The sequence below is a fragment of the Astatotilapia calliptera genome, chromosome 3, assembly GCF_900246225.1.
Source record: "Astatotilapia calliptera chromosome 3, fAstCal1.2, whole genome shotgun sequence".
In the NCBI taxonomy this organism is placed as follows: Eukaryota; Metazoa; Chordata; class Actinopteri; order Cichliformes; family Cichlidae; genus Astatotilapia; species Astatotilapia calliptera.
In genome coordinates this window covers 46,784,063-46,809,021 of record NC_039304.1, presented here as the reverse complement: position 1 = coordinate 46,809,021, position 24,959 = coordinate 46,784,063, and the positions used below count along the sequence as shown (strand labels likewise).

The following is a 24,959-nucleotide window of genomic DNA, read 5'->3' as shown; positions in this document are numbered from 1 at the left end:
AAAGCATCAAACCACAGCAGCAGAAACCTTTTCAGTTGCTGTAAACTACTAAACTTCATCGAACAACTTCACGATGGAAAAAGGTACCTTGATCTTCACTGGGAAGCCACCCAGCAGCAGGGTGTTCAATTTACAGAAAAAATAATAATAATAACCTGAAAATTATTTGGTAGCAGCTTCTTAAATGTCAATCTTTAACATTGGTACTTCTACTAAACAAAAAGTAGTTCCTATGTGTTAAATTGTTTTTCTCTGTGTGGGACAGTCTCACTTCCTGTTCCTGTTACAGCACACAGTGTTGTCTTATGTAGCTTATCTGGCTGCTAATTATATTCAAAGGATTCACTCACTTTGCTGCAGCATAGGTCATAAGTTTTCCTAAAGATGCTTTAGTTAATTAGTTGGCTAACTTCCCTTCTTGCTACCTCTAGTCTCCTTTTCCATGGAAGGTACCTCTTGTAGTCAAGCATGTTTGTGATCACTGCTGCCATAATGTAGATCAGGTGGATCATAATGCTCCATCCACATCTTTTAGTAGACCTTCAGAGGGTACTTCACTTAGTCTTGCTGACCAGCTACAGAGGGTACAGGTTTCCAGCTTTGCCATGATCCTATCTTTCAGGTCAGCTGCCATTGCACTCAATGCTTCTTCTGTCATATTTGGGGCTTGGTACCTAGTCTCTCGTGCTGGTTATGATATCTCCCCCTTGACCTGACATGCTTGCCATAGCATTTGTGTTGTGATTGCAGTTCCTTTTCCTCCAATGTTAGAGCTTCTTAACTACAAAACCTGTAGCCATGTTTCCTGTTGTTTGAACTGTGTGTGTCTGTGTTCAGACTTTAAACCAGAGCCAGACATTGTCTGCTCTTCACTGAAGTAGTCCACCAGTCCAACCACTGACGTCCACCTGCTAACCCAGGGGTGTCGGACTCCAGGCCTCGAGGGCCGGTGTCCTGCGGTTCTAGATCTCACCCTGGGTCAACACACCTGAATAAAATGATTAGTTCATTACCAGGCCTCTGCAGAACTTCAAGACATGTTGAGGAACTAATTTAGCCATTTAAATCAGCTGTGTTGGATCACGGACACATCTAAAATCTGCAGGACACCGGCCCTCGAGGCCTAGAGTTCGACACGTGTGTTAACCATAACTGTTTACCACTGCACTGGAGCACAGGAGTGCATTGTAATTTTGATTATAATGCATTTGAGACAAAATTAGCAATGACACATCCATACAAATCAATCAAAATACAAACAGAAACTAGTGGATGTGCTTTTGGGTTTAATTTCATATACAGAGATAGATGAGAACCTGAGACTAAATTTAAAAATTTCACTCATTATCTGGTGAATGTTCTGTGGTTACTGCCACAAAATAAAGGATCTCCTCTGGCTTGGCTTGGAGCATCTTCAGAGGATGTGGAAAACGTTGAGGGAAAAATGTCTGTACTAGAGTGATATTCACAGGATCCTAATGGTGCTATAGCGCCCTCTGGTGGATAATAGAAGCACTAACAAAAAGTAAATCTGGGGAATAAGTCAGGGGCCACATTGTACCCCGTTTTTTTCTTCACTAGTTAAAACAAAAAAAAGATAAAAAGATTTAAAAAAAAGATAAAAATATATTTAATTGATTGGCAAGTCTGCAGGCTCCTACAACCTTGAAAGTGGAGGGTTTTCTTTCATGTTATTCAATCCAACAGCTGACATAGAAGAAACTAAAATTTATTTTAAATATGTTCACTGTACTTTTGCAATTGTAATTTATCACTTTTTCCTCATGGTGGCAGTGGTGTCACACTAATCATCAATATGTTGCTCTCCACACAACACAGAACACTTTTAAGTGTCAGAATGTCTGTGAAGGTTCTCAGTCATCCAGGTCATCGTAGTCAAAGGAGCTTGGAAAGAAAAGCGTCTGGACTTCTTTAAGTTGCTTGAAGACGTTTCACCTCTCATCTGAGAAGCTTCTTCAGTTCTAAGGTCAAATGGTGGAGAGTCCCAGATATAAACCTAGTGGGAGTAACCCCCCACAGAGGGACAAAAGGACCCCCTGATGATCCTCTAATCGCCTGAGCCAAGGTGTGAAACTGGGTGTGGGTCCCAATCAGCCAGAGTTTCGGGATGAGCTCATTGTGAAACCTGGCCCCACCTTATCATGCGAATTCCTGAGGTCTGATGGTCCAGGATGTGAGTGGGCCACTAGGTGGAAGCGTTCCACGTAGCAAGTAAGAACATCAGCCAGGGGCGGTGGATACTCTGTTCTAACTCTTTCTGATTAGAGCTTTCAAAACTTATGGCAAAAATCTGAAGATCCAAAAGTTTTGGGGCATTCATACACCAGTTGTGAGTTGATTGGGTGGCAAGAACTGTCAGAAACAAAACAAACAATAACACAATTGACAGAAGCAGACGGCAAGCCACACACAGCGGTGCTATCTTGATTTTTTCCTGTATTTTGATTTTTGTCTGTGAAGGTTCTCAGTCATCCAGGTCATCGTAGTCAAAGGAGCTTGCAAAGAAAAGTGTCTGGACTTCTTTAAGTTACTTGAAGACGTTTCACCTCTCATCCGAGAAGACCTTAGACCTTAGAACTGAAGAAGCTTCTCGGATGAGAGGTGAAACGTCTTCAAGCAACTTAAAGAAGTCCAGACGCTTTTCTTTGCAAGCTCCTTTGACTACGATGACCTGGATGACTGAGAACCTTCACAGACATTCTGACACTTAAAAGTGTTCTGTGTTATGTGGAGAGCAACATATTGATGATTTAGTGTGACAACACTGCCACCATGAGGAAAAAGTGGTAAATTACAATTAAAATTACAATTCAGGGTTTGTTTTTTGTTTTGTTTTTTTGCTCTTATGCAATTTTGTCAGAGGTAGATGCTTGGCACCATTTTTTGGCAACAAGTTTGTTTAAGTTTGGTGTGAGGTCTTGTGTTGTGGAGATTATCAGGATGGTCCACAGGTGTTCATCAGTGAGACAACTCCTGTGTGCTGTTTTGTTAACCTTCATCACTGAAAACAGCTTCTCACACAGATATGTGCTACCAAACATACACAAGGTTCAAACCGTGTGTAGAGCTGCGGCGATCGTGGCTCAAGAGTGGTGAGTTCGCCTTGTAAATGGAAGGTTGCCGGTTCGAGCCCCGGCTTGGACAGTCTCGGTTGTTGTGTCCTTGGGCAAGACACTTCACCCGTTGCCTACTGGTGGTGGCACTGCATTATGGGATCTGTTGTTTGTGTGTTATTAGCGTGTCATATCACCATGCATAACAACCATAATAGATCTATATAAATTGATCTTGTGGGCCGAATATAAATTTACGTCGGGCCAGATGTGGCCCGCGGGCCTTGAGTTAGACACATATGACTTAAAGAGTGTGTAGATTATTTTACTATGTATCAGAATGAGACAGAAATCTGCATCAGCTGCTCCAGAAATAAAAAAGAACGGTTACAGCCACAAAAAACACATGAACAGACTGAATCAACACAACAATAGAGTCCTAGTTTTGTTTTATGTTTTTTATTAGCAAAAACGGATTCAAAAAGAGTAAAATAAAACATTACAAATGTAACAAGTTCTTGAAATATTTAAACTGAAATAACACCCAGAAAACAAACAACCAAAAGAGTCGTTCATGGAATGAAAAGTTCAATAAAGCTTCACAGATCAGAGGAAACATCTGCCTAATATATAAACATTCATAGATTTGGTTTCATGACACTGTCAAAATTACTGTTACTGTCTGTGATCTCCACATGAGGATGAGTCTGTGTGGTTCAAACCTCTCAGAATGAGTTTGATCTCACAGATAACTGAACCTGAAGATGAAACAAACACACTCACTCGTTCTGATGCTGTGACATTCTGAGCTCATGAATACTGATGAGAACCAAACTATGAAAAAGTAATTTGCGTTTCCACAGAAATGTAAATATGCACAGCTAAGCTCACAAACATAAATCTGACAGTCACTTTTCTCTACAAACTAATTTAGCTTCCTCAGTCCAAACGTACAATCAAATGATGAAAACCTGTGTGTGTTTGAAACATTTAACATTATCAAAACTGAACATGACTACTAATTATACTAATTTACAATTGTCCAATACATCAGAAGCCAAACATCCTCAGTGCTGGAAATATATACATAACAATGTGTGTTGTTAACAATGCTAACAGTAACAGTCTCGGCTTTAGTAATTCTTTCAACAGTATGCAGCATCTACGGTAAACGTGTAAACGTGTTTACTACTGCAGGCTGTTGATTAAAATGTCTTTGATCCTTCTTGGATCACTTTGGGTCTAATTTCTCCAGATGCTTGAGAATATTTTTTTTTCCTTAAATTGGATTTTCAAATTACAGTTAAAATAACCTGCAATTTAAATAATTGCAGTTTCCCATTTTCAGTTGATAAATGTGCTGCACCTTGTTCTCCACCTTTTTTTCTTCTTTTTGATTATCTGTTATTTTTTCTTACTTGAGGAAAAATTAGCTTTTTCTTTAACATTGTCTCTGCTGTGAAATCTCTTTGGAATGAAGCAGCTCTTCTGGTTTTCTACATGATGTGATTGTTTTAGTTTCTGAAAGCAGGCCTCTGCTTTGTGCCTTAGTGATACAGGCGACTCTTACATCTTCAAACATGCTGCAGTTCAACAGGAGGCTGGTATGAATCCTGACTCTGCTGTTGTTTACGTTTTCTGTAGCACACAAAACCAACAACAGCAACAAGAAGCACAGCAGGAACACTCAGACCGACGATCAGTCCAACAGGTCCTCCTGCAGGTGAGAAACAGGTGTGAGGTGTCAGCTGTCAGGTAGGTGATGAGTGAAGAACAGAACAGAATCCATTTCCTCTTCAAACTGCTGTCAGACATTATCTACTGCACTCTGATCACATCACTCAGACCAGCTGCTTTCTACAAAGTCTCATCAACAACATTTTTAGAAACAAACATCAACAACCAGGAAGCAGCTTCACCACTGATCACACACACACTCAGCTCTACTCACTCACCTGGAGGATCAACTTTCAGTGTGATGATGCTGATGGGGTCACCATCCAGATTTGCTCTTTTCCTCACGTTTCTTCTCATGAAGACACGACACTCGTATGTTCCAGTGTCATTAATCGTCACATTGTTCAGAATCAAAGACACGTCTCCATCCTTCATCTGTTTGTCCTGCAGATCCACCCGGTTCTTAAAAGATGGATTCTGGTTTTCTAGATCGAACCGCTGAACAAGACAGAGCAGAGAGGTGAAAGGTCGAAGTACAATCGTTGCTTAGCTATGCTGTAATAGAGGCTGCTGGGGGATTCCCATGATGCATTAAGTATTCCTTCTTCTTCTCACGTATTGTGTTTTACTACACCTCTCTGCATTTAATTTAATGATTAATCTCTAGCTCTCTTCCACAGCATGTCTTTGTACTACTTTCCTCCCCTCACCTCCTACCGCCCCTCCCTGAGCCTTTTCTCTGTATGTATTATATGGCCTGCATTTGTATAGCGCTTTTCTAGTCCATAGGATCCCAAAGCGCTTTACACTACATTCAGTCATTCACCCATTCACACACAGGCGATGGCAAGCTACATCGTAGGCACAGCTGCCCTGGGGCGCACTGACAGAGGCGAGGCTGCCGGACACAGGCGCCACCGGGCCCTCTGACCACCACCAGTAGACAAACATGGGGTTAGTATCTTGCCCAAGGATATTTGGCATGCAGCCTGGGATCGAACCACCGACCTTCTGATTAGTGGCTGACCTGCTCTGCCACCTGAGCTACAGCCACCCATAGTAGTAGGTCTACCTTACAATATAAAGCACCTTGAGGTGACAGTTGTTTTGATTTTTATATAAATAAAATGGAATTGAACTAAATTGAATACAGCAGCCATTCAAAGTGAGACACACTCACTGCTTGTAGTGTTATATAAAATAATTCAGATGAATGTAAGAAGCAGTGTAATATAAACATTTATACATGTGCTGATAATAAGTGAACATAATGTGTGAGAGAAAGCAGCCTCTCATTATAAGACACTGAGTCTCTGCATGCTGCCTTTATGGAGCTACAGCTGTTTGTATACACTGAACTAAAAGCTTTGTAGCTGCATACTGACTCCAGAAACTACAACACATCACACAGACACACACATTACACTTCTTTGTCTCTGTCACAGGGCTGGATGTAATGAAATGTTCTTAGGGTGGCGTGGAAATCAAACGTAAAATCAAAGCAATTTCTTTACACATATCGCAAGTGTAACATTGTGTAATGTGCCTTACAATGTAAACAATGATTCTGACATTTCTTTGTACAACCATTTAAAACTCAGGGGCAGATCTGCAGAGGTGGCATAGAGAGGCATGTGGCAGCCTAATATAATCTGTTGCCACAACTTAACAAACAACAATGTCCTATATAAAACTACTGTGGCACTAGAGGTGGCAAGAGATCATTTTAGGGTGGAGCATGCCACTCCATGCCACCTCTGTAGATCGGCCTCTGGCTGTATACTGACTCCTGACACTACAACACATCACACTGACAAACACACACTTCTTTGTCTCTGTGCTGGAAACTGCATCGCTGACCAAGCGGGTAAATCCACAGACACCAACAGGCCTCGTGATGCCGTCACACACGCAGACGCTCAGAAACTAATTGTTTGGGAAGTACCAGGTAAACCAGACTGATGTTTATTCCTCTTTATCTCAGAGGGAAACACCGTTTGGTTTATAAACCTCACCTGCAGAGACAAACACGAAGACACCGACAAACAGCAAAGTCGAGCAGAGCGACGCAGTTACAGGAAACATTTCCGTGTTTTTGTTTCTGCTGATCTGACTCTTAGTTTGTTCTAAAAGTCTGAGTCTGTTGGTATTTTCAGTGAATAACAAAACTAGAGTTTTAAAACTGACTACGTGAGGTTAACTTTGACTATTTTAATTTTTATTGCTATTTAGTTCAACAATGTCCCCGTTGATCCACCAGGGGGAGCAGCTCATCATTTCCTTGACTAGAAATGAAATGAATGCAGCACTAATCTACACAACAACAACCGTTCTGTTTCAAAACGTTTTGAACTGTGTGGTTTTATCGCTTTCAGGCAGCTGAGCTAAGCATCTTGTTAACAGCTAACCAGCTCTGTTTGCTCTACTGACACATGAGGTCACGTCACTGTCAGATGTTTCATGAACACAGAATAAAAACGTAGAAGGAAAGAAGCTTTGTGTGTTTTCATTCTGCTGTACAAACCAACAGCTCATGTGAAACAAAACACACATCTGTACAATAAACAAACACTCACTGCTGAACCAGTTTGACCAGGACACTGACACACAGACACACACAGACACACAGACACACCTTTTCCACCAACACACAGCTGCTGAGGATTTGATAAATAATCAGGATATTATTTAAATAATAATCAATAGTAATAATAAATAATTGGAAAATCCCATCGGCCTTTTTGTTTTACTTTATTCTGAAACTTGTTCTGAGCCACATTTCCCACATTTCCCACACGGTCATATGAGCCTTCAAAGTTTCCCAGAATGCACTGGTTTACCCTGGACTTGTTTCTGTTCCTCACAAATGGTTCAGTTTATTAAAACTTTGATAAAAATTTTGTCTCTAGATTGTGACAGTTGTAGTGGTTTGAGCTTTTCATAGAACTTTTTTTTGTTGTTTAGTTTTTTTTAGTCATTGAAATTTGTAATGAATGACGTCCATGACACAGACGACACCAGAAACAAGTGCGGTGGTTTTAAACAGAGTAAGTGTTTTATTTACATTTTCCATTCATGTTGTCTGAGTATGTGATCAGACCTGCTGGACTTATGATCAATGTTTGTTTTTTTTGTTTTTTTGTTTGTTTTTGTTTCCAAATGAAAAAATGCATTCACTCAAGACAGTGGATATATTTTAAACAGTCACTCTCTTGGGGTTTATTGCATGTGAAGAATTAAGAAAAGAGCCTGTTGTTTTTGTAAATAACCGTGTTGTACAGGACATTAAACATGATGTTTAGGTACATGTGACATTTGAATTTTACTCATTAGAATAAGTTGATTTCAATTCACATACACTCCACAGACAGGATGTTTCTACACATCTACCTGTTTTACTGAGACAAGTTCACTTCCTGTTACTTTGTAAATGTACTTGTTTGTCAAATATGTGTATGTAAAGCTGGAGAAGACAGGACTGTGGTTTCTAAAATGTTGCTATAGTCTTTTTTTTTTTCTTTTTTTAATTTATTTATTTTAATACGTCTCCCTGGTCATGAATATAAACATCCACCAGGAGGTGCTGCAGCACCTGCTTCCCACAGTCTTGAGCTAAAATGTGTCCCTATTTTATTTCCACAGACTGAATAAAAAGAAATGACCCAAAATAATTCACTGACAAGAGGAAGACCATAAAATGTTTCCCATCTAATCTTCACTCTCTGTCAGCACAGAGAAAGGAAGTTAATATTTAATCATTTCTCTTTGAAATGTTTAGATCTGTTGGACAGGCAGAAATAACCACAGGTGTGTCAGCTTTGACCTCTAAAATGATTTTACATCCAGACGAGAACAAAACAACAGAAAGAAAAATAATGGAGCTCCAAGTTCAAATAGAGCTGATGAATGTGCTGAACACCAAAGAGGAAATCTGATATGATTCACAGACAGACACATGATGCTACTGCTGAACCAGTCTGACCAGGATACTGACACACAGCTATTTACCATCAACACAGTGGTGCTGAGGAGCTGATCAATAATTTAATCATTTAATCACCTTGATTTATTGGTTTTACATATGTTGCATTTAAAAAGAATATTTAAGGTTTGTAAAATCAGTTTTTAAACAGGTTGTATCATGAGTTTCACTTTAGTAAATGTATTTAGTTACTGCAATAATCAGCTTCAAATTTTCTTTTAAGTGAACAGTTTATGCTGCATCTCAGTGTTATGTTAAAACAATTATAATAATAATACATAAACCTTGTTAGTTTGAACTAATGATCCTAATATTCAGGATGTTTTTATTGTATTTGATTCTATTGTATTCTAACAGACGGGCAGGTGGAGCTAACCACAGCTATGTTCGCTCTAACAGGAGCTTTAGCTGCACTGAAGTGAAATCATTTCACAGTCAGAGCATGAGCACAAAACAAGAACAGGACAGGAAATAAAAGGTGGGCTTAGAATAAAAGCAGACAGAAACAGTAACAGATGCATCTGTTGTTTGTCGTGAGCGACACTCTGACAGGCTGTAACTTGTGCTGGACAGTCTCCTGTCCCACATGGTGATACGCTGAATTATCAGAGCACAGATCAAACATCCAGAGCACCTCTGCTTGTTCCTGTTTCTACATCACAGACATGAACCTGCTGAAGTTTACTCACATTATTATACATCATACTGATCCTCACACACTGAACAGAAACCACGTTCTGTCTTCAGACTGTGACAGGTGGAGTGGGTTTCCAGCCCCCACCCGTGTGTACTTCAAGGACCTGAAAAAATTTATTGTATTTCAGGGTTTCATTAAGATATTTGACAGAAAGATCAGCTGACTGTGAAGGCTCAGAGTCAGCTGTGACTTTGTTTTTGTTTGTAAAATATGTGAACTCACAGCTGATAGGTGGAGGAATGTGGTTGCTAAGGTGACGCTGTGGGTGCTGATGTCACAGATCTGAGGTGTGTCTGTATAAAAACAGCTGATAAGGAAATACAGCTCAGTTTGTTCTCTGGATGTTTAGTACAGAGGTCCATTTATTTTTATTTTATTTTATTGTACTTTTTCTTTTTGCTCTTTACATTTTTTAAATATTTTATTTATTTATTATTTATTTATTTTATTCCGTCATGATGATCAGAAAAGACTTTGAGGATTACAGATTTCATCCAGAAAAAAAGTAAGTGTTTGACTATTTTGTACAAAGGTGGAGAAAGTTCTCTGTGGTTTTATGGAGGCTCCAGCTAAATGCTGCCTCCTCCATAGTACAATATACATTTTATACAGTGACGTCATTTTAAAGTCCTTTGGCTGATGATGGTCTTTAGTATGTAGCTGATGGTTGATGATGAGAGAGGTCATGTTTGTGTTGTTCTGTGGAGATCATTCAAGAACTGAACCTGTTAAACACTCAGACCTGTTTTAGATTTCACCACTTTAGTAATGACGCACTTATTTATGGTCATCCTACAAAATGATGCAAGTGTGGGGTATGAATATGAGTATGAGTGAAAAAGAAATGTTTCAGCTTTATTAAAACTCAAATTTAACCTCATGTAGTCATTTTTAAACTTTTTTTTTTTAAACTGAGGTTCTTTTATTCACTGAAAAAACCAACAGACTCAGACTTTTAGAACAAACTAAGAGTCAGATCAGCAGAAACAAAAACAAGGAAATGTTTCCTGTAACTGCGTCGCTCTGCTCCACTTTGCTGTTTGTCGGCGTCTTCGTGTTTGTCTCTGCAGGCGAGGTTTATAAACATGCCACTCCATGCCACCTCTGTAGATCTGTCCCTGAGTTTTAAATGGTTGTGCAAAAAAGTCAGAAACACTGTTTACATTTTAAGGCGTATTCAACACCTGCATATATGTAAAGAAATACCTTTGATTTTGCCAGCCTAAGAACATTTCATTACAGCCGGCCCTGTATAAAGCTACAATGCTTTTAGTTCAGTGTGTACAAACAGCTGCAGGAAATGGATTCTGTTCTGTTCTTCACTCATCACCTACCTGACACCTCACACCTGTTTCTCACCTGCATCATCTGTTGGACTGAACGTTGGTCTGAATGCTTCTTGTTGGTGTTTTGATCTACAGTAAACATAAGAGACAGAGTCAGGATTTATTCCAGCCTCCCAGTGAAATGCAGCAGGTTAGAAATGACTCAGAGCTTCTTACGTGGTGATGCTGGGTAAGAGAAGCCTGTATCAGTAAAGCTTGTTTGTTTGTTGGTGTCTTTGTGTTTGTGAATGTAGGTGAAATTTAACTGTTAAAAAACAAACAGTGTTTGTCTTTGAAAAAGAGAATTAGCCTGATTTTCACGTTGATATCTACATTTGACGGCCTTAGTCATGACGCACTTATTCATGGTCATCGTACAGCGCAGCGTAACATACGTCACTTTAATGCGACTTCCTTAAGATATCGAAAGTGTGGCGTTTGAACGAGTGTCTGAAAAACAAATGTTTCAGCTTTATTTAAACCTCAAAGTTAACCTCATGTAGTCAGTTTTAAAACTCTAGTTTTGTTATTAACTGAAAATACCAACAGACTCAGACTTTTAGAACAAACTAAGAGTCAGATCAGCAGAAACAAGAACACGGAAATGTTTCCTGTAACTGCGTCGCTCTGCTCGACTTTGCTGTTTGTCGGTGTCTTCGTGTTTGTCTCTGCAGGTGAGGTTTATAAACCAAACGGTGTTTCCCTCTGAGATAAAGAGGAATAAACATCAGTCTGGTTTACATGTTACTTCCCAAACATTTAGTTTCTGAGCGTCTGTTTGTGTGACGGCATCACGAGGCCTGTTGGTGTCTGTGGATTTACCCGCTTGGTCAGCGATGCAGTTTCCAGCACAGAGACAAAGAAGTGTGTGTTTGTCAGTGTGATGTGTTGTAGTTTCAGGAGTCAGTATACAGCCAGAGGCCGATCTACAGACGTGGCATGGAGTGGCATGCTCCACCCTAAAATGATCTCTTGCCACCTCTAGTGCCACAGTAGTTTTATATAGGACATTGTTGTTTGTTAAGGTGTGGCAACAGATTATATTAGGCTGCCACATGCCTCTCTATGCCACCTCTGCAGATCTGCCCCTGAGTTTTAAATGGTTGTACAAAGAAATGTCAGAATCATTGTTTACATTGTAAGGCACATTACACAATGTTACACTTGCGATATGTGTAAAGAAATGGCTTTGATTGTGCCACCCTAAGAACATTTCATTACATCCAGCCCTGTGTACAGCTACAAAGCTTTTTGTTCAGTGTATACAAACAGCTGTAGCTCCATAAAGGCAGCATGCAGAGACTCAGTGTCTTATAATGAGAGGCTGCTTTCTCTCACACATTATGTTCACTTATTATCAGCACATGTTTCACTGTATAAATGTTTATATAACACACATCTCTCCTTTGATCTTATTTAATTTATAAAATGCTACAAGTAGTGAGTGTGTGTACTCCTCAGTCTGATTGGCTGCTGCCAGGTTGGTGGTTCGATCCCTGGGTCCCCTGGTTTGCATGCCAAATATCCTTGGGCAAGATATTAACCCCGACTTTCTCTCCAATGCATCCATCGGCGTATGAATGATAGTTAGAAAGCACTCAACGTATAGATAATAGTGCTTGTGTGAATGGGCGAACGGCGTTGTATAGAGTGCTTCGAGTACTCCAGGAAAGTAGAAAAGTAGAAAATTGAATATATGTGCATGCACTCCTCACTCCATCTGGTTGCTGAAGAAGTGATCAGTTGCACTTTGACCTTTAACCTCTCTGCTCTGTGTTGTTTTCTTTCAGGCCAGAAAATCATCACAGCTGAGCCTGGACAGAATGTCATGCTACCATGTCGAGCTCCAAACAACAGCAGCAGCATCTCAGTTGTAGAGTGGAGCAGAGCTGACCTGGGAGATGAATATGTGCTTTTGTACCGGGATGAGCTGTTTGATCCAGACAAACAGCATCCATCTTTTAAGAACCGGGTGGATCTGCAGGACAGACAGATGAAGGATGGAGACGCGTCTTTGATTCTGAAGAATGTGACGATTAATGATAATGGGATATACGAGTGTCAGGTCTTCATGAGAGGAGCAAACATGAGGAAGAGAGCTAATCTAGTTAATGAACCCATCAGCATCATCTACCTGAGTGTCGTTCCTCCAGGTCAGTGAGTAGAGTTGAGTGTGTGTGATCAGAGGTGAAGCTGCTTCCTGGTGTTACAGACCTAGCAGGACACTACTCTAGTGTGGGTGTGGTGTTCTGTCTCTGCCTCCTCCTCCTCTCTTGTTCCACCTCTTTGTCTCTTTTTCATGATTCTCTCTCCCCAGGACACAGCTGCTGTTTATTTACCACCTGGGCTCAGTCAGCGATCACCTCTCTGAGGTCATATAAGCTGGGGATGAGCTGGATGTGGGAGGGTTAATCTTCAGAGTATTTTGAGTTATATGCCATACTGTTGGCTCTAGAATAGGTTGAAGACAGGAAAATTTCAAAAGTACTGATATTTAGTGATTCATTGTCGGCATTATTACGTACTGAACAAGGAAACACAAATACCCATCAGCAAATTTTGTATGACGTTCTTTTTGCTCATCATAGATTGCCTGATCAAAACAAAAGGAGTCCGGCTCGTGTGGGTGTTTTGGGTAATGAAAGAGCAGATAGGTTGGCCAAAGCAGCTGTTAACGTCGATATACAGTGGGGCAAAAAAGTATTTAGTCAGCCACCGATTGTGCAAGTTCCCCCACTTAAAATGATGACAGAGGTCAGTAATTTGCACCAGAGGTACACTTCAACTGTGAGAGACAGAATGTGAAAAAAAAAAATCCATGAATCCACATGGTAGGATTTATAAAGAATTTATTTGTAAATCAGGGTGGAAAATAAGTATTTGGTCAATAACAAAAATACAACTCAATACTTTGTAACATAACCTTTGTTGGCAATAACAGAGGTCAAACGTTTACTATAGGTCTTTACCAGGTTTGCACACACAGTAGCTGGTATTTTGGCCCATTCCTCCATGCAGATCTTCTCGAGAGCAGTGATGTTTTGGGGCTGTCGCCGAGCAACACGGACTTTCAACTCCCGCCACAGATTTTCTATGGGGTTGAGGTCTGGAGACTGGCTAGGCCACTCCAGGACTTTCAAATGCTTCTTACGGAGCCACTCCTTTGTTGCCCGGGCGGTGTGTTTTGGATCATTGTCATGTTGGAAGACCCAGCCTCGTTTCATCTTCAAAGTTCTCACTGATGGAAGGAGGTTTTGGCTCAAAATCTCACGATACATGGCCCCATTCATTCTGTCCTTAACACGGATCAGTCGTCCTGTCCCCTTGGCAGAAAAACAGCCCCATAGCATGATGTTTCCACCCCCATGCTTCACAGTAGGTATGGTGTTCTTGGGATGCAACTCAGTATTCTTCTTCCTCCAAACACGACGAGTTGAGTTTATACCAAAAAGTTCTACTTTGGTTTCATCTGACCACATGACATTCTCCCAATCCTCTGCTGTATCATCCATGTGCTCTCTGGCAAACTTCAGACGGGCCTGGACATGCACTGGCTTCAGCAGCGGAACACGTCTGGCACTGCGGGATTTGATTCCCTGCCGTTGTAGTGTGTTACTGATGGTGACCTTTGTTACTTTGGTCCCAGCTCTCTGCAGGTCATTCACCAGGTCCCCCCGTGTGGTTCTGGGATCTTTGCTCACCGTTCTCATCATCATTTTGACCCCACGGGATGAGATCTTGCGTGGAGCCCCAGATCGAGGGAGATTATCAGTGGTCTTGTATGTCTTCCATTTTCTGATGATTGCTCCCACAGTTGATTTTTTCACACCAAGCTGCTTGCCTATTGTAGATTCACTCTTCCCAGTCTGGTGCAGGTCTACAATACTTTTCCTGGTGTCCTTCGAAAGCTCTTTGGTCTTGGCCATAGCGGAGTTTGGAGTCTGACTGTTTGAGGCTGTGGACAGGTGTCTTTTATACAGATGATGAGTTCAAACAGGTGCCATTCATACAGGTAACAAGTGGGGGACAGAAAAGCGTCTTACAGAAGACGTTACAGGTCTGTGAGGGCCAGAGATTTTCCATGTTTGAGGTGACCAAATACTTATTTTCCACCCTAATTTACGAATAAATTCTTTACAAATCCTACCATGTGGATTCATGGATTTTTTTTTCACATTCTGTCTCTCACAGTTGAAGTGTACCTCTGGTGCAAATTACTGACCTCTGTCATCATTTTAAGTGGGGGAACTTGCACAATCGGTGGCTGGCTAAATACTTTTTTGCCCCACTGTAGATGTACAGATACCACTGTCAATATCTGAAGGGAAAAGTATAGTTTGGACAGAAAGTAACAATCTATGGAAAATGGCATGGGATAATGACACAAAAGGGAGACATTTGTATAGGGTGCAAAACACAATAGAAGTTAAGAGGAGCAGCGGATTAATTAGACTGGAGGAGGTCATTGCTTTCTAAATGGTACTCTTTTTAGGATGGGGAAAAATCCGACTGGGTTGTGTGATTGGTGTAATGCTATGGATGGATGTAATGCTATGGTTGAACATGTGCTTCTATGCAAGTCACAGGAGGGTGATGAGGGGTGAAATGAGTGGTGGAAGGGAACTTACGTTTGAAAAAGTGGTTGATAAGTAAAGTCATGGTGAAGCGAAAGAGGTGGTTTTTCGTTTTCTGAGAAATACTGGTCTCATCAAGACATTCTGAGGACTCGGAAGTGAAGTAAGATTAAAAACCAGGAAATGGCATTAATGCAACGTCTTTGGATGCAAGATGCCGTTAAACATGAAAGAAGAAGATGTGGGACGGTGGTTTTCTCTGGTGTTCCCACATTCTGTGTCGAAGGTGTTGAAAGAAGTCCTGTCATGTGATTGTCCTGCCTGTGGTGTGGAGTTGTGGGAGCAGTGTGCAGTGTAGCTGCTTCATGGGAGTAGTGTGGGCTTGTGGGCCCCTGGAAGTGCCTCCTCGTGGTGTTGAGTTTTTTGTTAGGTTGTTGTGTACTTTGTTGTTGCAACCTTTTTCTTTTTTTAGTGTTACTGGAAAAACGGCGTTGCCGGCTTTTTATGTTAAGATTATCTATAATAAAAACTATTTTATTTACTAAGCACCACTGTCTGTTCTCTTTTCATTCTGTTCTGGACCCATTTGTTACCAGTCCCACACTCACACCCCTAGACCTTCATCGTGGGGACGTAACACCTGGTTCTTGTTTGTTTGTAAAGATGTTGTTGATGAGACTTTGTAGAAAGCAGCTGGTCTGAGTGATGTGATCAGAGTGCAGTAGATAATGTCTGACAGCAGTTTGAAGAGGAAATGGATTCTGTTCTGTTCTTCACTCATCACCTACCTGACAGCTGACACCTCACACCTGTTTCTCACCTGCAGGTCCGACAGGAGGAGACACAGAGGATGGATCTGTTGGACTGATCGTCGGTCTGAGTCTTTCTGCTGTGCTTCTTGTTGCTGCTGTTGTTGGATTTCTGATCTTCAGAAAACAAACAACAACACAGTCAGGATCCATACTAGCCTCCTGCTAAACTGCAGCCTCTTTGAAATGTCTCTGAGCTTCTTTCATGGTGATGCTGAATAAGAGAAGTCTATATTACTAATCACAGAAGCAGGAGTAAGTCTGACTGAAGAAACCTGAACACTAGAGTCCAAAAAAACCAGAAGAGTTGAAAACCAGAAGAGTTGCTTCATTCCAAAGAGATTCCACAGTAGAGACAATGTTTGAATAAAAAAGCTAACTGTCCCGCAAGTAAGAAGGAATAAAAATAAATAAAAATAAATAACAATTATTAAAAGTTGCAGGTTAAAAATAAATGAATTTTATTCTCCAGCATCTGTGTCTGAGTCCCAAGAAATCAGACCTAAAGTGATTCAGGAAGGATCAAAGACATTTTAATCTGCACGCTGAGAAGTTGGCAGAAGATACTAAATAATGTTGGAAAAGTGTTAAAGCCTACACCTTTACTCTTTTTAACATCTACTGTTCTGTATTTACTTCCAACACTGAGCCGTTTTCACTTCTGATATATTGAACAATTGTAACTTATTAGTAATCGCTTTGATGATGTGTGATAAATGTTTCAAACACACACAGGTTTTCATCATCATTTGCATGTTTGCTAAATTAGTTTGTAGAGAAAAATGATGTCAGATTTGTGTTTGTGGTTAGCTGTTCATATCAGTTTAACATGTTATACTCTTTACATTTCTGTGGACAGACATGAGTTCATATTTTCACAATAATTAAAACATCTTAAAATAAATACAAAAACATTTTATTTCAGTTGACGTCAGGAATTGTTTGTAAAGTCATATTTGTTCTTTCAGGTTTGAACCAAATGAATCCACATGTGTAGATCAGCTGTTACATAATTACAGACACTAACTGATCAATCATCAGTCCGATGGTGCTCATTTGGCAACTATAACTGAGTGAATGTTCTGACACTGTCATGAAAGCAAAGATGAAATGATTTCTGTAACAGTCAGATGTTTCCTCTGATCTGTGAAGATTTATTGAACTTTTCATCCCATGAACACTTGTGTTGTTTGTGTTCTGGTTGTTACTGCAGTGGAAATATTTCAAGAGCTAATAAATGTTTTACATAAATAATACTTTATAGTTGTTTTGAGTCTATTGATGTGTTTTCTGTGGCTGTAAGAGTTTGTTTTTTAATATCTCTTCTTCTTCTCCCTGTTGACTTAACTGATGCAGAGTTTATCTCAGCTGGAGTCCAAATAGATCATACACATCATCCAAGAATATCACTCAAATAACCCTGAGGTTGTTTATTTTGTCATCACTCTGAGGTCCCATCAGAAGAACAACAAGTGTTTTAAAATGAGTGCTTGCTCATAGGGGGTCATGTGATGGTTGGGTTTTTCTCTGCATCTATTATTGTACGATCTACTGTACAATATAAAGCACCTTGAGGCGACTGCTGTTGTGATTTGGCGCTACATAAATAAAATTGAATTGTATTAAAATGACATATTTGATCATTTTGGACAAAATTCTCCAGAACAGCTGTGGTTTTATGGAGGCTGCAGCTAAATGCTGCCTCCTCCATATACACTTTTTTCAGTGATGCAATTTTGAGGTTGGCACTGTTGCTTCACAGCAAGAAGGACCAACTGGCTGGGGCCGTTCTCTGTAGAGTCCCAGTGTTTGTGTGGGTTGTGTCCGGGTACTCCTCAGTCCAAAGATATGCAGTTAGTGGGGCCGTAGGTGTGAATAGTTGTCTGTCTCTCTGTGTTAGCCCAGCAATTGACTGGTCACCTCCCAGGATGTTCTCGCCTCTGCCCTTATGAGAGCTGGGCTCCATTTAATTCAAGTAAACACGAGTTTATTATGGAAATGCTCAGTGTGATGTTCCTGCTCGATTATCACTGATGATCTGCTTGTTTCCATGTTAGTATGTAAAGTCCAACATCTCCCTCTAGTGGCCATATATAAACCATGTGTGAGGATGGTGTTAATGTAAAATGTGAATCATAGTGTTCCAGTCAGTCATCAGTGTGTCTCTGCACAGCTGTAATTAAAATGTGTTCAGAGGGCCTCAGTGTCTGAATGGTTCCAGTTCAGCTCCATAACAGCAGCGTCCCTGGTTTGATTCCTGTGTTTCAGCTCATATCTGCCTCTCTCACTGAGGGGGACGTAACTACATGGACATGGATTTGTTCATCAACCAAACTACAGATCACTGAGAGCGAAGGAGATTTTATTTATGCAATGAACTAATGTCTAGGATGTTTGTGGGCACTATAGACATGGATTGTAATCTCACTGGCCAAATTTAGATTATGTTAAAATAGTGCTTACACGTTTTTTTATACATCCATCCTTAAGTCTTTGTATGTATGTTTGTGTCACAGTTTGAAAGAACAGAATTGTGAGTTGAGATCCTTTTTTTTTTGTTTGTTTCTAAAGTGAAATTGCAGTGTTACGCTGTGCTTTTGGATATATTTTTAAATTATTTTAACTCTTAAAAAAAGAAGAAAAAAAAACTCAGTACCCCACTAACTCTATTTGAACCAATAGAAAGCTGGTGCTCAGAGGAAGAGGGCGGGCTTTACTTGGTGTCAGTGACAGAAATGAAAAAAAGCTCAAATGAGTGAGAAGGACGATGAAGGAAACATCTGTGCTGTGTCTGCTCTGTAAGTAGAATCTCTGTGTTTGTTTGAATTCTTGGACTTTGACTGTCTGCTCTCCTGATAACTGATGATGGAGGAGAAGACATGAAAAACAAATCAGGCTGAATTCAAGTTCAAACACCACGAGGACCAACTGCAGGTCTGAACTGACTCTGACTATGTTGTTTTTTCTGTATAAAAACTGGAGTAGAGGATCATGAAAAGTCATGAAAAGTCCAACATGTATGAATACGTTGATGGTATCAACAAATTTGAACAAGCGATTATGAAAATGGATTTTCAGTGTTTTCTTGTCCAAACTTTATTGAAACATGTTGCTGGAAACAAAAATAAAATGAGAGATGAGTTTGTGTGTTGGTCAGCTGTTTGTGTGGAGTTGTTCTTTGTGTTCACCTCAAACACAGTGTATACTCGCTGTAAACATAATGATAACAATCCACCGAACCACTACCCTGAGCTACTCTTGAGCAAATAACTGTCTCCACACACTGCTCGCTGAGTGAATGAGTTAAATGCAGAGGACTACAAAATTCCCCACATGTGGGACTGTAAAAGGTTTAAAGTTACAAAATTAAATTAAATTAAACAAACAAACAATTAATTCAAAAACAACTTGCTCGAGTAAGGCCTAACCTGTATAAATCAAAACTAGCCTCACAGGCTGTAACACAACTAACATTACTCGAGAGAATATCACAGTCTAGATCTGTTTTATGCCATTTCTTTTAATTTGTCTTCATTTCTGTCACTCCCTGATCCTAGTTCTCTTGAATTTTCTTATAATTTTATTTTTTTTCTCAGTGTTTTCCAAAGTGCTTGGTCAGAAGGATTGATGATTTTGATTTTGGGGGTTTCTCAGCATTATTGCATTACAAAACTAAGAACCTTCAGCCCACTGTTGTTGTGATTTGGCATTATGAACACAATTAAATCGATCTGAATCAAATTTAAGAGTGAATTGATCCTTTATAAGGCAAAAAAATGTTTAAAATACACTCAATTGGCAGAGAGTGCTGTTTGTGGGGAGTTGTGTTCATCAACCTGAGTGTCATTTCTCTTTAGTTCTGATCTCAGTGCTGAGCTGCACAACAAACCAAGGTCAGTAACCTTCTTCTGTCACAGTTTAAACCTGAGAAATGCTCACTGATATGACCTGATTGGGTTCATGTTTCACAATGTAAAGTCAAACAGATCATCAATTTTTCATTTTAACCCTCACAGCTCGTCTGACTGTGAGTCCCAGCAGCTCTCAGTTCTTTAAAGGAGACTTTGTGTCTCTGAGCTGTGAGGAGGACGACAGCTCTGCTGGATGGACTCTGAGGAGAAACACAAGCACACGACAGAGGACTCAGTGTGGAAGTACATGGGGAAAACCAGCTGGTTTTTCATGTAACACCTCTATGATGCTTCATGACAGTGGAGTTTACTGGTGTGAGTCCAGAGAGGGTCCCATCAGTAACATGGTTAACCTGACAGTCACTGGTAAGCTGAGTGTGTGGAGTTAGTGTTGATGAAGCTGTGTGTAAATGGATGAAATGCTGTAGTTTGTCTCTGTGTTGAGGTGGATCAGTGATCCTGCAGAGTCCTGTCCTCCCTGTGATGGAGGGAGATGACGTCACTCTGCTCTGTAAAACAAAGACCACTCCCTCCAACCTCCCAGCTGCTTTCTATAAAGATGGCTCCCTCATCAGGAAGCAGCCTACAGGTCACATGACCATCCAGCATGTTTCCAGGTCTGATGAAGGCCTCTACAAGTGTGACATCAGCGGTCATGGAGAGTCTCCATCCAGCTGGATCACTGTCACAGGTGACACACTCACCTGTCTGTGTTTCTGCAGCTTTCAACATTCACAATGTGACGACAACTTAATGACTGTGTTTGCTTTATTTTAGGGGAACAAACCACCACACCTCCACCTACATCCACACCTCCACCTACATCCACCTCTCGTCCTGGTTCCACCTCCATCACTCGTCCTCCATCACTCTCTCCTCCTGTTCTCTCTGTGTTGTCATGTGTTGGATCAGTCTGTGTTGTGGCTCTACTGGTGTTACTGGTTCTGCTGGTGAGACGATGTGTTCACAGGAAACCTGAAGGTGAGACTCAGACTTCCTGATCTTTCATGTCTGAGTTTGTTTAGTAGAATAAAGTTCACATTCATTAAGATCATTAAACAAAACAAATAAAAAAGGTCAGGATAGGTTAATAGAAAAATCTAAATTGCACATTGGTGTGAATACGTGAGTGAATGTGAGTGAGAATGGTTTTCTGTTTCCGTGTGTTGGCCCTACGCCAGACTGGCGACCTGTCCAGGGTGTACCCTGCCTGTTACCCTGAGACAGCTGGGATAGGCTCCCCCACGCCCCTGAAAAGGATAAGTGGAGGCAAATGGATGGAAATTAAAAAAAAACCAAACAAACAAAACCAAACAGTAAAACCCAAAAGTCATATGACCTCTTATGAGCAAGCGCTTTGGTGAAAGTGGGGAGGAAAATCTCCCTTTTATCAGGAAGGAACCTCCAGCAGAATCAGGCTCAGGGAGGGCCAGCCATCTGCCGTGATTGGTTGGCATGAGGGGAGGAAGACAGGACAGAGACATCTTGTAGAAGAGAGCCAAAGATTCATAATGGCAAATGTTTAAAAGTGAAGTATAAGCACATAGTGAGTGTAAAAGTTGACTGACACACATACACTTAGTGCATTACGGTAATCTAGTTTTTCAGCATCACTTTGAGACAGACATGGGAGAAAGCAAGTAGTTGAATATGGACACTGAAGGATATAATCTGGTCAAAAATAACTACAAGGTTTCTCACAGTGTTCCTGGAGGCAAAGTTAATGACATTAAGAGTACGTATCTGGTGAAATACCACATTTGTGACATTGGTTTTGGGTCAAATCTCTGTTTAGATATTTAATTCGTATTATTGATCAGCTTGGATCATTTCAGTAGGTCAAGAGGAAAGTGAAGAAGAAGATGACCTCATCACTCATGTCATCATCAAGATATCAGCTCATCGAGAACAATCTGTCAAAGAAAGACGAGGTAATATTTTTTTTCTTTATGAAGAAGAAGAAAGTGTACTTTATTGGTCCCCGTGGGGAAAATCCCTCTCTGCATTTAACCCATTCACTCAGTGAAGCAGTGGGCAGCCATTGGGCGCCCAGGCAGCAGTGTGTAGGGACGGTACCTTGCTCAGATGTACCTCAGGGTAGCTGTTCAGGGGAATCGAACCCCCGACCTTCCGATCATGGGGCCACCACTCTACCTACTGAGCTATCCCTGCCCCGGTGGTGGGTTGTTTCTGTGAAAGATGCAGGTGGACGACCACAAAGTTTCGGGTTTATGGTGGGTTGTGGGTCATTGCCCTTTCATGTGAGGTCAAAGATCTGTTTTTAATATTTTTTGGAAGTATATAAATAATCCTGTAAAGACTTTCATGAAGGAAGTATTGAAAACAAATAACGATGATTTTAAAAACGTGTAAACAGACATTTCAAGGAGAATTTCATATAAATCTAAATCTGCAATAAACATGGTTGCCCCGCCCCAAAAAGAGCCAGTCATCAGCTGAAACTGGAACACACACAGAAAGATGTGAGATGTACTGGATATATCTTATTGTGTCAAAGATGAACTTTGTAGTCTCGATAGCCAGGGATGGGTCGACCAGGGTCTCCGCTCCTGGCCACGCCCCCACAGCTATACCTGACCCCTACAGCTCCTCGTGTGGGTGCGGGGCCGACAAAAGTGTCTCTTTTTTGGGCCATGCCCAGCCAGGCCACATGGACCTCTTTTCATAAGAGTTGTTGAATTGCTCTTTCTCTGGTCACTCACCCAGGACCAATTTGTTACAACAGACCCTAACAAAGGGACAAAAAGCCCACAACAACATAGCCCCTGGGATCCCTGGGACACACCTCCACCACAAAAAGGCAACAATTCAAAGAAAATACAGTACTGATACAGTCAGGAGAGGTGGCGGGCCGGGTTGGGTATCTTAGCATCCCCTCAGCTTGCTGCCTGTACATTGGGGTTTTCTGAGGATAGCCCACTAGGTGGAGGCCTGAGCCAGACCCAGGACACGCTGAAGGGATAATATCTCTCGGCTGGCCTTGGGAACGCCTCGGTGTTCCCCGGAGGAGGAACTGGAGGAGGTGGCGAGGGAGAGGGAGTTCTGGGCTTCTCTCCTTAGGCTACTGCCCCTGCAACCCAGCTCTAGATAAGCGGAAAAAAATGTGACAGATCAGCAATTTTCTTTAGGGATTATTTGACTTTAACTAATGGCTCAGCCTCAAGTCCAGATGGCAGGTGTGTTGTGACACTCAGAATATTATCAGTGTTGTAACTGAGTAGTAGGAGCTCAGAGCAGCTCTTATTAGTCCCATATGTGTCTGCTGTTTGGTTTTTAGCGCATTTATTGTCACTATTAGACATATAATGAAAAAAAGTTATTGTTTAATATAATAAAAACTTTTAAACTGTTTCAACGTTCTGCAAACTGTAAAACATCAGCAACTTCCGATAGTTGATTACAGTTCGTCTATAACAGATGAACGTTCTCACCGAGGGTTTTACTGGTTTGTCTAACAATAGTGTTCATGTTGTGAGAACATCTTTGCTTTGTGCTCTGTGGTGAAGAGTGTCAGTCTGCAGTGGAAAAAGATGGCAGCTTTGTGGTCGTCCACCTGCATCTTTCTCAGAAACAGCCTCCAGTTCTTTGTGGTCACTCAGTGTGTCACAGCAGAGGTGTTAAGATGAGCAAAAAAACCTGTAAGAAGATGCTGCGGTTTATAAAGCAGAACATCAGTGGTATGTAGCGCCTCCTGCTCATGATACATCACATTTCTCAGGTCACTGAACCGTGTGAAGAACAGAAAGAAAGTTCTTGTAATTTCTTCACTATATTGGACGATAAACTCTGGGAAGTCACACAAACAGTGTTTGTGGGACAAATTCATCTGGTTACAAATGTGACCCTTGCAATGGCCGGCACTGTCATGGACTCTCGTGATGAAACATTAGAAACAGTAAAAATGTTTTGCTTTGTGTAGCTGCACTGGTGTAATTGTTGTAGCTTCAATGATTTTTCGTTTTCATTTTGCAGATATTGATTTTGTAGTTGTGATCTACTCAGCAGTGAGAAGTGAAGACGTCAGTTATGGACAAACAACCATCAGAACAAGCAGGCCCAGGTACAGCTGCTCTTTATCTTTGACTTTGCATAGAGACAAGCTCGCTGCTCATCCTGTTTGCATCCATCATGCTAAGATAAGCTGATCAAACCTCATCCTGGATCAAACTCAGAGCTCTGACCCAGTTGAACTGGGACTGTGTGTGATGCAGAGAGATGGAGGTTGGAGGTCTTGATTGAACTACAAAGCTTGTAATCATGTTTCCTGTTGTTTGAACTGTGTGTGTTTGTGTTCAGACTTTAAACCAGAGCCAGACGTCGTCTACTCTTCACTGAAGTAGTCCACCAGTCCAACCACTGACGTCCAGCTGCTGGTCTCTGGTCCACCCAGCATCTCAAACCAGAGTAAAAAAAAATACATAAAACACATTTTTAAATGTTTTATTTCATTTTTTGTGTATTTTTTGTTGGAATATTTAATATTTTTTTCAGGCTAAATGAGTAATGTACAAAGGGCCTATATCCCGTGTATATTATTTGGTGAAATCATAATTCAGCATGTCTTCAGTAACAAACACATTGTGGTGATAAGTATAACAAAGAAGAGATGGCGCACAAATCTGCATCTGGTTAAAAGGAAAAAACACACAAACATGAAAGAGTTTGCCAGATTTGTGCTAAATGAAATAGCTGGGAGTGGAAATATGGATATTTACAGTCTTGTGCAATAAAGAATATGTGTGTTGTATTACAAGACATAATAAGACCAATGTGTTTCACTGACTCATCTACACAAGCATTTTGTAGAGGGTATAAGCACTGTGGCAGTTGTTCGGCTGGAAGCGACTGTGAGGGCCAAATTTCAACTTTGTCAAATATGAGTTTGAAGC

General features: G+C 40.8%; 1 protein-coding gene across 2 annotated transcripts; it reads left to right on the top strand.

The window, feature by feature from the left end:
• The first annotated feature begins 7,665 nt into the window (after window positions 1-7,665).
• LOC113010788 (coxsackievirus and adenovirus receptor-like) lies at window positions 7,666-17,404 on the top strand. Of its 2 annotated transcripts, XM_026150002.1 has the most exons (3): window positions 7,666-7,798; window positions 12,546-12,908; window positions 16,156-17,404. In XM_026150002.1, exons 1-3 carry the CDS (start codon window positions 7,741-7,743, stop codon window positions 16,305-16,307), a joined length of 573 nt encoding a protein of 190 aa, XP_026005787.1. In that variant the 5' UTR covers window positions 7,666-7,740; the 3' UTR covers window positions 16,308-17,404. The 2 variants fall into 2 exon arrangements, 1 of the variants encoding a protein (XP_026005787.1); XR_003270387.1 differs by lacking the exons at window positions 7,666-7,798; window positions 16,156-17,404 and adding an exon at window positions 9,844-9,935 and having other exon boundaries at window positions 12,546-12,602.
• Window positions 17,405-24,959: the final 7,555 nt, after the last annotated feature.